Below are 19,059 nucleotides of genomic sequence, written 5' to 3'. Positions count from 1 at the left end.
TACTCTTCAAACCAAGGCCTCTCTGTCTTCTCTTCCTTCTTTTCCCTGCACTCTGACTCTGTCTCTGCTACCCCTTCTTGCTTTACCTGTTACCTTTTATCTCACTTCTCACTAAGAAAAAAAAGAGATATTGAAGAATTCTTACCAGCAAACTCAGATCAGAATGCCTTATAATCTCTGTATCTTTCATTCGCATGTTTATTGATTTGTTGTCTCTCCAAAATTTGTTTATTTAAAGCATAACTGCATGGCTCTAAATGATCAATTTGCTAGTATTTTTTTTACATCCCATGAAAACGTCTGCATGTCACATTTCACCACCAAATTAAAAGGAAAAATATTTAATGGTCCTCTTAGTGGTCCTCTCATTATTTACTCACCCTCATGCCATCCTAAATGTGTATAACTTTCTTCTGCAGAACACAAATGAAGATTTGTAGAAGCATATCTCAGCTCTTTATGTACTTTCAATACAAATAAATGGTGGCCTATGGTCTGAAGCGATATGATAGTGTGAGTAAGAATCAATTCAATATTTAAGTCCTTTTTTACTATAAATTTCCACTTTCACTTTCAGATGTGAAAGTGAAACTAAACAGGTGCCACAAGAGGTGATTTATATCCTTTTATTATGAGTACAAAGAATCAATTTTTTTGTGTGTTAAATGAAGCGTAGGTGAGAGAATGAGGCAGAGGGTGTGTGTCGTGCCATTGGTATGGCCGATGTTAGTAAAGACTTAAGCATAAGTATCTAATACTAAAACTGGAGGTCAGAGATTTATTCCAATCCTTGGCTATTTATAAGCAGAAGTGCACTCATAATCCAGCTCTGTGTACAAACACTGTTGTCACTGTCGGTCCATCTTGGCTTTCGGGCTTGAGATCATGACCATTTGTATCTGCTCTCACAGGCTGCAGTTAAGAACCCCAGCTTTACACGCTCTGTTAGATTTGGCTTGGTGTTATTACTCAGCTTTAGCTCTAAAAATACGAAGAATTGCTTCTTAAAATGATCCAAGCGTCACAAAGTGTCATTTCTTTGAGCTCAAAACAAGTTTTAAACCCTTTAGTTTTGGTATTTTTCCTTTGATTTTGTATTTCTTTCATTAACTAGTTTTATGTATCAGTACTAAATCCTCCATCACATTTTTTCTCACATAAACACACAAACACACACACACACACACACACACACACATCATCATCATCATCATCATCATCATGGTGGTATTTTTTCACCCTTTTTTATCTATATTTTCCTTTAGACATCTTTTAGTATTATTATTTAGATGGTTTCCATGGGGACCATTGGCTTGTAAACATGATAAACTAGAAGATATCTCTTGTTTTGTATTTGTGTATGTTGTCACTGTGTAAAGATCTAATTTAACCCACCAATGTGATATTATTAAGACAGCAGTACATATATTTTCAAATGACATTTTACGACATAAAAACTCAACTACTAGAATCACAACTCATACAAATGCGGGATTAGTCTAAGCTTTACTAAAGCATTGAAATACTGTTGATTGCCTGTATTTAAATCAGTTCAAATGTGTTATTCAGCACAACTCGCACTTTGTTGTTGGTATGCATGAGATAAAACAACGCAATAATAAAAGAACACTTGCCATAAGCATATAACACAACACACTGATAAAGAAACAGACAGCATCTTACTTCCTGCTGACGGGCAGGAAATTTGAGAGAGGGATAGAGAGTGCGAAACAGTGTGCAGTTCAGTGTTGATTCTCATTAGACAGACAGTCGGCCCTAATAAGCACTGTCATTGAAATGCAAGCGACCGCCTCAGCCTGTCCATCTGCAGCGGCACAAGGCTCCTACGCTATTCACTCGCCCCCCAGAAAAAAATTAAAGGAGCCTTTATGTTTTATCTGTCACAGTGCTAAAAGGAAGTAAAGTCACATAGTGACAGCCAAGCGCTGAGGATCACTGATGCATCCACGTCAACAGCCTTTCAATTAGTCTCTCGGCAACAAGACAATCAGCTTCCTGTTGCACAGGGATGAAGTCAACCCAAAATACTGCCCATAATAATACAAATTTTACTCGCTTTATTGTGAAATGCATCCTATTCAACAATACAGATTATTACTCAGTTCAGACAAATACAAAGTTCACTTGCATTAAAGATTTACTTTAATGCTAAATCAACCCATCCAACACACATTAACATATATCACTTATTGCAATCCAAAATGAAACAAAACCAAAATAGATTTCACTTGCTTTTAAAGCAAAACTATACTCAACAGACAACAGTCTTTAATGCAAAATACAAGCCATCTGATAATATAAATTTCACTAGCTTATATGCAGTTATATAGTGCTAATATAGTGTCACGTAGCCAGATGTGACACATGATTTTTTGCATAATGTCTGGTCCACATTGCAGTTTATTTTGGCCAAGAACTGCATATTTATACCCCCCTGAGACCCGAGCGTGATTGCTGTGTGCATTTTCCTTTCCCCTTTTTGATTTGTAACTAGTAGCCCCTAAGATGTGGACAGTGGTTGTGAAATTTTACATAATACCAAGCTATAGAAAGTCAGATTTTATTTAATCAAATTGTTTAATATTTTTCCAGGTGTTGGTTATTCATGTTTTTGGGTCATTACTGACATTACATAAGAAATTAGCATAAATAATTCTGATTCAAAGCAATGGCCAGCATCATCCTATCACTGCCACCAAAGATGTTAATATAACATTTTGCATGAAAACTGATTATCTTTATCCCATGTCTGCCAAAGATGTTGAATGGTCCAAACATTATCTGCGGCCTGAAACTGAACTTTTGAACGGATGCTTGTAGAGAATGCACTTGGCATTCACTGCAAGTCTGTCTGCACTGGTCTCAGAACAGTTTGAAATGCACTGTATTTTTAACTCCATGTACAGCCTCTAAAGCCAACAATTTCCAACTTTTGGGTGCATCTATTTATTCTCAATGTGCTAATACACAGTGAGTATTGGATATTTTAAGGAAATTAACCTATAGTTATCAGCTTTGTCCAGGGTTGGGAGGGTTACTTTTGAAATGTATTCCACTACAGATTACAGAATACATGCTGTAAAATGTCATTTGTAATGTATTCCGTTAGATTACTCAAGGTCAGTAAAGTATTCTAAATACTTTGGATTATTTCTTCACCACTGCTAGATTTTTTTCACTTGTTTTGAATATAAAAACTCTTCCAGAAATTTCTATACTTGTTGTTTCTATAACAAGATAAATCAAACTGATCTTGTTTTAAGGGTTTTTAGATATTTTTACAGGAAAACAATACAAAAATTATTATCAAGTATACGATTTTTGCCCTAATATCAAAGGTCTTAGTAAAAAAAAAAAAAACATTCTCTGTCTGCTCATATGAATGTAACACATCATAAGAAAGTGTTTCACTGCTGTTCAAATGCACTTTGGATCTCATCATTTATATGTATAAATGTTTTCCATCTGAAAGGACTAAATATTAAATGAAACAAATGACAATAAAATGCAAAGTAATCTCTTCAGTAATCAAAATATATTTTGAATGTAACTCTATTCTAATTACCGATGATTTAAATTGTAACCGTAGTGGAATACAGTTACTAATATATTTTATTTTAAATACGTAATCCCGTTACATGTATTCCATTACTCCCCAACCCTGGCTGTGTCCCAAATGACACACTATACACTTATATATTATAATATATTTAGCACTCAGCCATGTAGTGTATGAATTTTCAAAGTGTGGTATCATCCCAAATAAACACAAAGTTTTTTACTACACAGAAGTATTCTCCGTTTAACAGCTGACGGATCAAACGCACTTGATGTGTTGCCACCAGCCTTAGCGTGTTAGCCAACCTCAAACCAATCACGTGCTTGCAGTGCTGACAGCTTCATTGATTTTAATGAGAGCGATCTCTATCTAGATTTTTCATGTTATGTCGCTTGCATAGACTGGGTGTGAGAGAAAGTGAGAAAAGGGAAGTGAGAGAGTGAAACAGAGATAGAAACAGAGTCAGATAAAGTGACAGACAGCAGAAATATGATTTTAAGTGGAGAGACATGAACATTTTGACAGAAAACAATAAGTGCTGGCACACAGAAGGAAATTGTCTCATTCCTTTGAAGCCAGAGGCATGCACTCAATCCATTACATAGAGGGTGTGCTGCCGTATGGCCCACAATCACCCCACAAACCACACGAGAACCACACTGACCTTTTGTGATATTTCAATCTTCCTGTCACATTTTTCCCTACCTGTTTTCCATCCAACCCTTTCCCTCATGACTCTCTCTCTCTCCCTCTCTCTCTGTCAGTCTATAGTCTTTTATCTCTATATGGATCTTTTCTCGTTGTCATTCTGCACAACATTAGTCCCAGCGTGTGTGGGTCCACTCTCCCTACGTCGTTTATTCAGTCTGTCAGTACTTCCTACTCCCACTCTTACATACTTTATCTTGCGGCTGTAATACCAACCTCCTACTGTGTAAAATACACATATTGTTGCTGAATGTATAACTTTCATAATGACGGGTACACTTGGGTGAAGGAGGAATGAAAACTATTGAAAGCAGGTGTGTCTGCATAAGTATGTTTTTCTGAGTTAATTACAGTGCTTGCAGGGCAGCACCATATTGATATTCTTGAATTGTAGGGTTTGTTCTAAACTACTAAACTTAAGTATTAATCTGCAGGAAGTAATTTTGCAGTTAATTTAGCCCAAACTGCTTTATGTACTTTAATAATGTTGTCTGAAAGAAGAAGTCTTTGTCTGAAAGTTTTAAAAAGTTAGTTAAATGGTCAAGTAGACCTTCAGATAAAACAAATAGATACATGGATAGATTTTGTACTGTAACCTAAAATAATGATATGGCAGGTAATAGTTTGAATTAACAAGCATCCCGTTTGAACCTTGTCAAAGTCTATGGGATTTTTTGTTTTTTTGATCATCTGCAAGGCAGCTAAAGAAGTGTCAATATTTGCTAAGAAAATATTAACTCAGAAGCCCATAATTATGGAGTCACAACAGCTTTCACAAGTTTTCATTCCTCCTTCACCCAAGTGTGCCCATCAAACATGAAGAAAGTAGAAAAGAGAGAGAAGGCTAAAGATCTGCATGTAAGTATGGGGTTTCTGAGATTATTAAAAAGCTTGCAGGACACAGATCACAGAGATCGCAGAGATTGTCTGCTGTGCGAAAACCATTATTCCGATCAGTTAGAAAATATAGAGCAACGCGAATCAGAATAGTCTTTAGGTATGTTTGATGGATGTAGCTTGAAAGCTGTTGGAGAAGTTACAATTTAGAATTTTGGTCTTGGTTTATGGTTTAGGAAAAACCCTAAACAAAGTCTGTAGAATAACGGTATGCTCCCTTAATCAAGCCAACATAATTATCGTTTGAAAATCTCCCTTATATTGATCGAATGTTCAGCATTTAAAATGTAACAGCATTTACATCATACACTTGCATACTGAATTGTGATTGGTTTATTTATCCCTCTATAGCCAACTTTGCACTGTTGACTCTCATACTGTATAAGTATACATTTTCTAAAAAGATTACATATTTAACTAGAATATTGACACTATTGTTTAGCTGCCTGTCAAACACTGTTATTTTCTTTAGGAAATGTGCATCTAGAACTCTATGTATTTAATTTCCTATTTGGCATATACAGTGAGTGGTGGTGGTGTAGTGGAATAAAGCACATAACTTATAATCAGAAGGTCGCTGGTTCGATCCCCACAGTCACCACCATTGTGTCCTTGAGCAAGACACTTAACTCCAGGTTGCTCCGGGGGGGGGGATTGTCCCTGTAATAAGTGTGCTGTAAGTTGCTTTGGATAAAAGTGTCTGCCAAATGCATAAATGTAAAAGCAGTAATGTTTTCACAAAAAAAAAACATTTTTGAACAAGATTTACAGAATGTCTGGAGAATGGATTTAAACTTGGTAAAATGTGTTAAACGAAGCTGAAAATTGGTAGCTTAGTCAAATTAGCTAAAATATTTAATAAATGAACATGCAAGGTGCAGGGAATGTGGAACTTTGTAAAACGTTTTAATTCTGTGTAAATTTGTGGAGCCAGATTCCGTTGGGGCAGCTTAAAGCTTATATGAAAATGTGGGTTAGGACCAGGTGCCCAATTTTTTAGCTGTGACTGATGTTTGAGGCCCTTCTGACAGGGGCCCTAGTGGATGAATCTTGCTAATGAGAGATCATAATGTAATAAAGGGAGATCATAATATATTTAATGCACTTATTATCTACTAGAATTGTAATAGACTCCACATGTGTGCTCCAAATATGTCTCTTTCTAAAACAATTATAAAAAAATATATAAAAAAACCTCCCTACAAATGCTCCCAATGTAATCAGTCTCAGGCACACTTGGACACATTTTAACATCAGTTCACTGAATAGGAATAAACGCAATCTTAAGCAATATAAAACAAATTCACAAGACATTATAACAACACATCTGAGCCAGGAAAGTGGAGACAGGGAATGAAGCTTTCAAGCAGCTTTTATCCTCCATCAGCTCACAGACAGACCAATCAGGAGAACTACTCATTAGTGTTCCCACCTGGTAGTGATTAGAGAGAGAGAGAGAGAGAGAGAGAGTGAGAGGGGCGAAAATCCAAGGGAAAACAGACATGCAAAACTAAACTTTCCAACCCCAAAATACACAACCAAAACAGATACAATGTTACCACATTGAATAAGTCTTTTGACATTACGAATATATATAAACAAATGATCACAAATAAAAATACACTTAAAAAATGCCTCACACACACTCTTTCACATAATTAACATGTAGAGGTAGACCAATGTATCGGTTTTATGATTAATCGAATCAATCTGACATAATCGGGTATCAACGAAAATCTTTTTTTTTTATTTCTTCCGTGTTCCTCTGTGGCCAGTACTGGTGGATTCTACAGTTAAAATGATTGGTTCTACAGTATAACAGAACCCTTTAGAGTTCAAATAAAACCCAGTGACAATATTCATTCATACTTTATACTCTTCATTTGGGGAATACACAGGCTTTAAAAAGCTTAATTTTGTGAATAGTTAATTATAGAGCATTGTAACTGTAACAGATAAGTCTCCATCCTTTCAAAATAAGAGTCCCGGTGTATTTCAGGTTTGTTTTTAGTTAAAAGTCCCACGTTATGGACAAAATCTTTTCTGGTTATTATTAGGATTTTGATTGAAAAAATAAGATGCATCTGGGACTTTATTCATTTCGGACTCTTGTAGCCTCTGTGTCTGTGCCCAACATAATATGGAAAGACCAAGAATATGTTTTAACATTGTATAAATCTATAAATAAATAAAGATCTGCCAGTTAATCGTTATCTGCCTTTTCCACCACCTTAGTTATTGGTATTGGCAAAATCCACTATCGGTCAACCTCTAATAACAACAGTAACATCATTCTGATAAGATTTCAAATAATTGAAATCCAGTCTAAAAGAATATATTGAGAAAGGGATGGGTATAACATGAACATTAAAAAAGGGATTGATAAAGTGATGGAGTTCTTTTACAAGCGAAAGGCAGGGATAGGGAGGGATTTGTGGCGATCAGTGGAAAATAAGGATGTGTTTACCGTGCTCAGCCACACTGGCTGGCTTGATTTCATTAAAATGCTTCCTTTCACTGACCGAATAAACAGGCGACCTCTGTTTAGATCTGGCCCACTACTTAGCAAATGCTAAATTGACTTGCATAAAATCACCAACAAATGTGAGGTAAAATTAACTTTAAGCATGAAGACATGATTACTATTGAATGGAAATTCAATCATGACATAGCCTTTAGAAGGATTTGAATTGAAAGTTAATTACGGAATGGTGCTAAAACATCACCTTTAAGCAAATCAATGCAATCCTGAGCCTTTATTATGAGAAAATAATGATCTTTGCCCAAAGGGTTAAACAGAAACCTTTCTGTTTGAAATCCTTCGGAACAGTTAATGGATAATAATGCTTCTCGCCAGTAGGTACTATGATGTTGGAAAGGCCATGTCAGGCTGTCTTTAATAAGGGCTCTGTTTAACCTTTCTGTAACCCTGAGAACTGATACTCAAATATATTTTCATTTGCAAGTGCGGCCTTGAGGAAAAAAGGGAAGAGGATGTGCTTTGACCTTTTATTTAAGCATTAATAATCTAACTCTTCTAAATGGCCGTTTTCATGCTTGCTACCTCTTCTTCTGCATTATGTGCAGTACGTGTCTGTGCGCTTAGAAAAGGCTGAGGCAGAGAGAGAGATAAAGAGCCGCACAGTCTAGAAGAGTTCTTCAGGTGCAATATAGCATGGTTATAAACACTGGTTTGGCCCAAGTGTATAAGAGCTGTGTATTCAAATGTAATTTTCAGAAGAATACACTTCATTCTGGCAGCCAAAAAGAGTATAATTTTATTGACCATTGATTGTTGGAATGCTGTATAAAGTTGAAAGAAAATGAGTAACAGAAGCAGTCCTGTGTTAAACAAAAACGCAAACATTTGAACGCAAAGGATTACGTCAACTGAGGCTGTGTGCTGTTTCATGCTGTATAAGGCATTGTGGTATGATTTTAAACAAAGCCTAGAGGTCATCTGTCAAGAGTGTGTATACCGAAGGAGATCAGTATAAGCTTACAAGAACACAATGTTATTTGTGTTAATAATAATTTGACACAATGATAATTTGACGACTCAAAATACAACACATTTGGCCAGATGATAAAGCTGTCTTGACATTTTCCAAACACCTTTAAGGTACAAAACGCACAAAGTGTCTTTACATTTTTGGAAGAATGTGCTTGCTCTGCCAAAATACTCTAATAGCTCAATGCTAGAGTGTTCTGGGTGTTTATTAAGCACATTGCTCTGTGGATACTAGGGAGTTGCTAGGTGAGACCTAGTCTAAAGTGCCCACCCCCAAGTCTGGTTCCTATAAATGGTTCCTCCAATGTAAGCCTAATATATTTTTTGCCCATTTGATTGACTGCCAGGAAAATATTTCAAGTCAAATCACTTAGAACCGTAAAATCACACTACTTCTCAACAAGTTTTGATGTATCATTCAGGTCTGTAGCACAAACAGCATTGGGGCAATATACACACCAATGTGTGTAAACCAGTAAAATAGTAATAGTGATGCTTGCCTTAGCCAGCAACTCAAATAAATACATAAATAATTAGATATACAGTACAGACACCAATGACAGCCTGTCACATATTCTGTTGAGAGATGTTTTATAACAGTGTCATAACACCCTGTAGAACACAAGATCACTCAGCTCTCTGCAAGTTTTGTGTCAATATTAATCACTCTCTCTCTCTCTTAGCAAACTGATCCTTTTTAGCTCTTGTGCCACCCAAATTACTCTCCATCATTTCCATCTTTCCATTTCTTCCTCGAAAAACTTCCCACTGTGGTGCACCTCCAAATCTAACTCTCTCGCTCTTGCTCATTCCCATTTCAAATCAACATCAAAGAGCCGCGTCAATGCTAAGCCAGTCTAACATTCACTTATACAGCAGCGCCCTTCATCGCAACCTCATCCTCATGAACAGTTTTATCATTCATTCTTATTCCTTTCTGTCTTTCTCCCTCAGAAATGCATGCATGTTCTTATTGATGGTTTTGGTTCTCTGTAGTGCAGGGCTTATCTGTCACATGCACACACTGAACTATCCACGTCTTTGTGTTGGTTTGCTCTGTAACCTTTAACACTGATTTTCAGTTTTTAAAGTTTCTAACCTTAAAGGTGGATTATATTCAGAGATAGTTTCAGATGGGTGCACTGAGATTGTATCGATATTAATATCAGTGCTTTCCGGTGATCTTTCCATTTACACTGTTACCCTGCTGCCCTACATCACAACATTAAGTTGGACTGATACTATTTTATGAGGTAACCCTGCTGAAAAGATTGTCATCAGCATATGTTGTGTCTTGGGATGCTGGTGCACTGGTGTCCACATCAGGCTTCATTGGTAGCTTGTCTAGCAAAGGTCAACCAGCTTCACCAGCTAAGATTTACTGGTGAGAGTCTATAGGCAATGCTGGACCACCTGGTAGACCAGCACAAAACCAGAACAGTGTGAAAAAACAACAACCATAAACCATAAAGATGGTTTGCTGGTCTTAGCTGGTTTAAGATGGTCTCCCAGACTGCTCAAATTATCTCTTAAGTAAACAGACCAGTCCAACCAGCAAAACAGCTTAAATGTATTTTTTTTATTTTTTTATCAGAAGGGTAACCAAAATAAACCAATATAAACAAGTCTGAACAAGTATGAAAATTCATGCTAGTCTAAGCTGGTCTTTTTAGGAGGGAAAGTTCCACTGATCTCATTTAACCATCTATGTTTTATTTCTATCTCTCTTTCCATAGGCTGTGGTCTGGAGTTTCTCCTGGTGCTGTGTGGTTTAGAGTTAACCCAGGCGTGTCCCCATCACTGCATTTGCTACGATTCTCCCAGCACGGTGAGCTGCCAGGCTCACAACTTCCAGGTGGTTCCGGAGGGAATCCCTGCCCAGAGCGAACGCGTCTTTCTTCAGAACAACAAGATCCAGCGACTGCTCCAGGGTCATTTCAGCCCGACCACTGCCATGCTTTGGCTGTACTCCAACAACATCTCATACATCCAGCCCTCCACGTTCATGGGCTTCTCCCGCCTGGAAGAGCTTGATCTGGGAGACAACCGCCATCTCCATTCATTGGCCTCTGACACTTTTGAGGGCCTGACTCGACTCCATGCCCTACATCTATACCACTGTGGCCTAATCAGTCTTCCCGCTGGGTTATTTGAGGGGCTGCACAACCTGCAGTACCTCTATTTACAGGTACGTAGTTGTTACACTCAAAGTCTTTTCAGTGCACTCAGATGCTGTTATTTTATTTTCTTCCGTGGAACACAAAATGAAATGTCTGGCAGAATGACAGCCTCAAACACCATTCACCTTAATTGTATGTAACTGAGACTAACATACTGCTTAACATCTTTTGTGTTCCATGGGGAAAAATAAGTCAAACAGGTTTTGAACAACATGAGGGTGAGTAAAAGATGACAGAGTTTTCATTTTGGTTGAACTATTACTGTAATGTGTCCGTCCTTTCTGCTACATCTGACTTGCTGTGTAAATATATAATATTTAGGTACTCCTCAGCCAAATTGAGTGTGAATTTATAAAACGCTTGGCATGACACAGTTGTGCTGACACTTTAGGAAATCTGACTAGATACAAAACCATTTTGATGACAGCAAAATATGCCCTCTTGTATGGATATCAGTTTTTTAAGACTGGCAGTGCTCCCGGTTGCAACTGTTGCTTAGGAATCTTCTGACTTGCCAAGTAAACCCAGATATGATCTGCTCAAAATGTCCAATATCTTTTGCAGTTTTGGCAGCAAATCATCTTGCTTTAATAAAAATATGACCAAAGACAATAATTTGGTCTAATGAAAATGTCAAAAAGGGAAACATACTCTTTAGGTACCATTGCGAAGAATACTAAGAGTGGGTCTTAAATGTTTCTGACCTCAGTGAGGTTTCATGAGGAAATGTTATTGTAGTTCATTATTCTCTCTGAAAAAGATCTGTATAATAGAATAACAGCATCCAACAATAAGAACATATTCATTAATATGTTAATGATAGATAGGACCACATTGGATCTTTAAGTAAAAAAGTAACACTATACAATAAGGTTCTACTTGTTAACATTAGTTAATGCATACGGTATCATGAACTAACATTAAACAATATTTTATCACAGCATTTGTTAATCTTGGTTAATGCTAATTCATGAATACAATTGTACATTGTTAGTTACAATGTGCCATAATGTGTTAAATAATAAAGTTATATTTGTTATCATTTGTAAATGCATTCGGGATCACAAACCAACAATGAATGTTAATTTATACATGTATTGTTTGTTCATAATGCACTAATAGGATAGTTCACCCAAAAATGTTAATTCTCTCATCAGTTACCCTCATACCATCCCAGATGTGTCTGGATTTCTCTCTTATGCAGAACACAAACAAATACTTTTAGGTCCACACAATGCAAGTGAATGGTGGCCAGAGTTTTGGGTGAACTATCCCTTTAACTAATATTAATATATGCACCTTTTAGTTTAATTGTTTTAAGTAAGCTATGTGCTGAAAAATTACATTTATAAAAATGTAATTTATATTTCATGTTAACTAATGTGGTTAACTAATGTTAAGGAATGCAACCTTATTGTAAAGTTTTACTAAAGTATTTTTACTTCTCTACTCTAAGGGATGTGCCCTGAGAACACAATGTATTAAGAGTGCTTTCAGCTGTCAAAAACATGCTTATGATATGAGAAATGTTGATGAAAAAGGGGGGAAATCTAATATAACTAAAATGGATCAAGTATCAAGATTCAAGGTCTGGCAATTTTATGAGTCATCTTTGAACTGGCTTTGTGAAGAAACAGAAACATTTGCATGATTACATATGGTACCTTAGTCAAGGTGCTGTGTATATTCATATCTGTGACTTGGTGTTTTTCTGTGGTTGTTGCTGACTGGCTTTATTTGTCATTCTACAGAACAACCAGCTGGAGTTTCTCGAGGATGATATGTTCATTGATCTACTCAATCTCAGCCACCTATTTCTGCATGGAAATCGCCTGTGGAGCCTTCACCAGAACACTTTCCGTGGCCTTGGGGCACTAGATCGCTTGCTTCTCCATCAAAATCGACTCCAGTGGGTCCATAAACAGGCTTTCCACGACCTGCGCCGCCTGACAACCCTCTACCTGTTCAACAACTCTTTGCCTGAGCTACCAGCCGAGAGCTTGACTCATCTACCTGCACTAGAGTACCTGCGTCTCAACGACAACCCTTGGGAGTGCGACTGTAAAGCCGTGCCACTCTGGGATTGGCTACGGCGCTTCCGTGGCTCAACCTCTGCATTAGAATGCGTGGCTCCACCAGAACTGGCAGGAAAGGATCTAAAGCAGTTGACGAAAGAAGAGCTACCTTCTTGTACGGGCTCAGAGTCCCTCCATCAGAGCAAATCCAGCAACCAAGGGGACGTAGGGGTATCACTTAAAAAAGAACATCATCACCGATCACACAATCATCATCATCCTCATCTGCCACATCAAGATCAATACTATCCCACCTCTCCATCGCCTCTTCCTCGACCGCCCAAATCTGGCCGTAACAGAAACTGCACAAGGCATCGTAGCCGCAAGGGTAAGGGTCAGAACGAGGTGTATAACCTTAAGGAGTTAGCCAATAAGGAGTCTGATGAAAAACATGACCCTTCAAAGCCAAGAAGAAAGAACAAATGCATCCCACAGACTTCAGTGGGGCCCCCTAGTGGTGTGCAAAGGGCAAACAGCAGGGCAGTGTCCCTCTTGGCACCTTATTACATAATTCCTGTTTGCTTATTGGTGTCTCTCACTGCCCTTATTTTCCGCTGAGCCTGTGGAAGTCTGTATTAATGGTTTTACCATAAAGTCAGCCCTCTGTCTAATCTGGCTCCTAACTCTTAAGTGTGTGAATGTGTGTATGTACATGTGAACCAAAGTGTGCGGTACCTTGGCGAGCCCATATTGAGGAACAGAGGACTTGTATCAACTTGCGGGACTGGAATAAAACCGGAGACTAAAACAAACTCTGGGGTTTGAGGACCTTAAGAAAGAGACAAGACACTAAATGGAATCCTCAATCGTATCCCTCCACCATTTTTACACCTGGGTCAAAATCGTGGGCCCTGTCTCTTTATATCCTGTTGCTCCTGATAGATTAACTTGATCTATAACCAGAGCATATACAAATACAGAAGAAGATCATCTTCTGTGCATTTGTTAAGTGCATTCAATTCTACATTACACCTCTGCTGGATCATTAGCTGCCCACTGTGGTCAAGATCAGCAACATTAAAACTTTCATGTCCCTGCCCTACCCTTTGACCTGTACATGGTCCAAATTCATAAACAAACCATTAAGACAGACACACAGATGTGAGCTGCTGCACTAATGTGTTTCTCAATAGTTTCTGGGGGAGGGTTGTTAACACCTATAGCATGTGACAAAATAAAAGCTAAGCACACAATAGAGGTATTGTGTTAGGTGTTATAAGGTTGATTTTTTTATTACATAGGCTACATTTTGTAACTATTGATTTGGTTGCAATATACACACATTAGAGTCTACTGTTCTTAAGCTGCTATGTTGGTACTCTGAGATCACTAAGAGAAAAAGGGAGTTGTACGAAGGATTATGGGATGGCTCTGGGTTTGGGTGTGTCTGTCTGTGTTCTATATTTGTTGACTGACCATTGGGGATAATATTTGAAATAAAAAATAGAGGGACACATTTTTATAAAGAAATGAAAAGGTCAAGGGAAACTCGTCCAAAAAGCATAATCTGTTATCTATCACTTGGATGCAATAGTTTGTTACTTTCTAACCGAACAAGGTTAATGTGAAACTGTTTTTGCAACTCATTTCACTTCCATAATGTGACATTTCAGAGTGAAACAGTATATTCACTGATAAAAGAATGAAGGGCAAAACTTCTCTATATGACATATGGTTGGAAGGGGATGAAAAATGACTGTGGTGATGTCAGGCAAAAAAGAAAGTTGTTTTAGAGGACAAAATTATTACAGTTTGGTGAAAAAGTATTTATTTTTATTTATTTTTTGTAACATGCATCAATGTATCATTCACAAAAAGACCAGTATTGTGTATTAAAAAATTTGTATTTTGTTGACTTTAAGATCTGCACATGGTACAGTTAGGACATTTTATGAGGAAGACTCAAACGGGCATTAATTTAGAACGCCAGAATTGACTGCAATTCTGCAGTGGTAACATAATTATCCTTGCAGTACATCAAGAAACATCCATCACTCACGTTCTCTGAAACCTCCAGCTGTTGATCCATAGGGGAAAAAAAAATTCTGAATTCTACGTCTGAGAAATTATCAAAGAAAAGTTACAGAGCCCCCTTTTGGACAGGTGGAGCAATAGCACTTTCCCCCACTGCTTCCCCTTGAAAGACTATCTACCTTTGGAATTTATATAAAAGTGAACTGAAAACATTTTGACATGTCCATTGTGAAAATGTAATTGTTTAATATTTGTCACTTATCAGCAACAACAAAATAACTATGTCACCAGTTGTGAAAATTATTTTGCATTCATGTACTATTTATTTGTACATTTGTTTGCTGACATACTGCAGTTTTTGACATACTAAGAGCACCATACTAACACCTTTCTATTGTCTTTGATATGTCCTTTATATCTCTTCCTGCCTTTCTTTCCTCTCATGACTCCAACTTTCCATCTGTTGTAATCAAACACCACCAGACTATGAAGCTGTTTCTGAAGAACATTAAAGAGAAATGTTGTCTCACCACTTATGGCTGTGTTTGTGAGTGATTCTGTATTTTTCCTTATGGAAAAATGTACAACATATGAGGGAAAATACTGAAGTATAGAGATCAGATGATGTTTTAAGGATTGAAATTATTATACAAGACAATAGCTTTTAGTTTGTGAATATGGTGAATCCGAGGAATTCTATGGTGAACGTTCTACCTGCAAACCAACTGCTGCAATAAGATTTTTTTAAATGTGCCATGTTACACTAATGGGAAGGACAAGGCGAGGATCCAAACAGTACTATTTATAATTATTAATTAAACTTAGAAGAAACTATGATGAAAATCAAACATTGGTACAAAAAGGAAACAAAAAACACAACAGTAGATTCCTGGCTAACTTTGTATGTAACATACATCAACTAACATGCAAACAAGAACCGACTAAGGGAAACATGAGGACCCAGACACGCACAGAACTAAAGCCATCAAGGAATAGCTGGTATCAGAGGGAATTGGAAACAGGTGTGTGTGATGAGGATGTCTGGAAAGTGCATGATGGGAGACATAGTTCAGGGGAAAAACTCCAACAGAAGTATCAGGTCACAGATAGAGGACAATAAGGGGTTCGTATTGCGACAAGGATTCGAGACTGAGGAGGTAGAGTGGGCAGAGCCGCTGCAGGATCAGGGATTTGAGACTCAGGAGGTGGAGCTGGAGGCTGAGCGGGAAGAGCAGCAGGAGTATCAGGGATTTGTGTCTCAAATGTAGTGGGAGGAGTCACTGGAGCAGGAAATTGAGTCTTAGATGGAGGGGGCAGAGCCGTTGGAGGAGCCTCAGAAGGAGCCGCTCGAGGAGGAGTTTCAGATGGAGCGGATGGATCCACGGAAGATTATGGGGGCGTGGCCTGGTCATGGTCGTGAATACGGGCAGCGATGGGGGAACGTAGAAGGCACATGTGGGTGCTGGCTCGTTAACCATGGCAGGCATGCGTGGGCGCTGGCACATTGACTGGTGGAGTAGATAGCAGAAGACCAGCCATTACTATGTTAGCAAAGACATACCAACAGGCAGACCTTCGCAGTCCTCAGTGACCAGTTCCCTCACTAATTTATTCAGTCCTAACCAGAACATAGTCACCCCAGCTCACTTGAAAGGTCAAGCTCCAGAACCTTACAAAATAATCCTACAACGAAGTAGCTGCTTGGGTGAGTCGATAGAGTTGTTCTGCCGGATTCATCTTTTGTAGGTCGGTTCTTCTGTTACGCTAATGGGAGGACAAGGCAAGAGGCGTGGATACAAACGCAGTACTATTTATATTTATTAAACTCAGAAGATGAAGGAAGAACGATGAAAATCAAACATCTGTACAAAAGGAAATGAAATGCAACAGCAGTTTGCTGGCTATCCTTGTATGTAACAAACATCAACTAACATGCTTGCAAGTGAAGACTAAGGGAATCATGTTTCCCTTAGTCTTCACTTGACTTGTGTGTTTATATATATATATATATATATATATATATAGAGCCTCATGTTTCCCTTAGTCTTCACTTGACTTGTGTGTTATATATATATATATATATATATATATATATAGAGCCTCATGTTTCCCTTAGTCTTCACTTGACTTGTGTGTTATATATATATTATATATAGCCTCATGTTTCCCTTAGTCTTCACTTGACTTGTGTGTATATATATATATATAGCCTCATGTTTCCTTGTCTCACTGACTTGTGTATATATATATATATATATATATATAGAGCCTCATGTTTCCCTTAGTCTTCACTTGACTTGTGTGTTATATATATATTATATATAGCCTCATGTTTCCCTTAGTCTTCACTTGACTTGTGTGTTATATATATATATATATATATATAGAGCCTCATGTTTCCTTAGTCTTCACTTGACTTGTGTGTTATATATATATTATATATAGCCTCATGTTTCCCTTAGTCTTCACTTGACTTGTGTGTTATATATATATATATATATATATATATATATATAGAGCCTCATGTTTCCCTTAGTCTTCACTTGACTTGTGTGTTATATATATATTATATATAGCCTCATGTTTCCCTTAGTCTTCACTTGACTTGTGTGTTATATATATATATATATATATATATATATATATATATATATATATATATAGCCTCATGTTTCCCTTAGTCTTCACTTGACTTGTGTGTTATATATATATTATATATAGCCTCATGTTTCCCTTAGTCTTCACTTCACTTGTGTGTTATATATATATATATATATATATGTATATATATGTAGCCTCATGTTTCCTTAGTCTTCACTTGACTTGTGTGTTATATATATATTATATATAGCCTCATGTTTCCCTTAGTCTTCACTTCACTTGTGTGTTATATATATATATATATATATATATATATATATATATATATATATATATATATATATATAGAGCCTCATGTTTCCCTTAGTCTTCACTTGACTTGTGTGTTATATATATATTATATATAGCCTCATGTTTCCCTTAGTCTTCACTTGACTTGTGTGTTATATATATATTATATATAGCCTCATGATTTCCTTAGTCTTCACTTGACTTGTGTGTTATATATATATATATATATATATATATATATATATATTATATATAGCCTCATGTTTCCCTTAGTCTTCACTTGACTTGTGTGTTATATATATATTATATATAGCCTCATGATTCCCTTAGTCTTCACTTGACTTGTGTGTTTTATATATATATATATATATATATATATATATATATATATATATATATATATATATATATATATATATAGCCCTCATGTTTCCCTTAGTCTTCACTTGACTTGTGTGTGTGTGTGTGTGTGTGTGTGTGTATATATAGCCTCATGTTTACCTTAGTCTTCACTTGACTTGTGTGTTATATATATATATATAGCCTCATGTTTCCCTTAGTCTTCACTTGACTTGTGTGTTATATATATATATATAGCCTCATGTTTCCCTTAGTCTTCACTTGACTTGTGTGTTATATATATATTATATATAGCCTCATGTTTCCCTTAGTCTTCACTTGACTTGTGTGTTATATATATATTATATATAGCCTCATGTTTCCCTTAGTCTTCACTTGACTTGTGTGTTATATATATATATATATTATATATAGCCTCATGTTTCCCTTAGTCTTCAATTGACTTGTGTGTTATATATATATATTATATATAGCCTCATGTTTCCCTTAGTCTTCACTTGACTTGTGTGTTATATATATATATATTATATATAGCCTCATGTTTCCCTCAGTCTTCACTTGACTTGTGTGTTATATATATATATATATATATATAGCCTTATGTTTCCCTTAGTCTTCACTTGACTTGTGTGTTATATATATATATATATATATATATATATATATATATATATATATATATATATATACAAATGGGAACTAATGACTTTACAAGCACCAGCTGGGAACAACGATCAGAGTGAATTGGGAAAAGGTGTTATGTAATGAGGATGTCTGGAAGGTGCATGATGGGAAATGTAGTTCAGGGGAAAAACTTCAACATAAAAGTCTCAGAACACAGAAAGATGACAAAAAGGGGTTCATGTTATAATATGCCGATTA

At 36.7% G+C, this 19,059-nt stretch overlaps 1 protein-coding gene across 1 annotated transcript in view; it reads left to right on the top strand.

Moving 5' to 3' along the window:
• Positions 1-15,450, top strand: part of LOC127636265 (reticulon-4 receptor-like 1) — a 161,911-nt gene extending 146,461 nt beyond the window's left edge. Inside the window, exons 2-3 of the mRNA XM_052116711.1 lie at positions 10,433-10,884; positions 12,628-15,450. Coding sequence (XP_051972671.1) covers positions 10,433-10,884; positions 12,628-13,509 — 1,334 coding nt within the window. The 3' untranslated portion in view covers positions 13,510-15,450. The remainder of the gene's footprint in view (positions 1-10,432; positions 10,885-12,627) is intronic.
• Positions 15,451-19,059: the final 3,609 nt, after the last annotated feature.

The sequence above is a fragment of the Xyrauchen texanus genome, chromosome 44 (genome assembly GCF_025860055.1).
Source record: "Xyrauchen texanus isolate HMW12.3.18 chromosome 44, RBS_HiC_50CHRs, whole genome shotgun sequence".
NCBI lineage: Eukaryota > Metazoa > Chordata > Actinopteri > Cypriniformes > Catostomidae > Xyrauchen > Xyrauchen texanus.
Note: the sequence above shows the minus strand (reverse complement) of the source record. Positions and strands in the feature narration are given on the sequence as shown.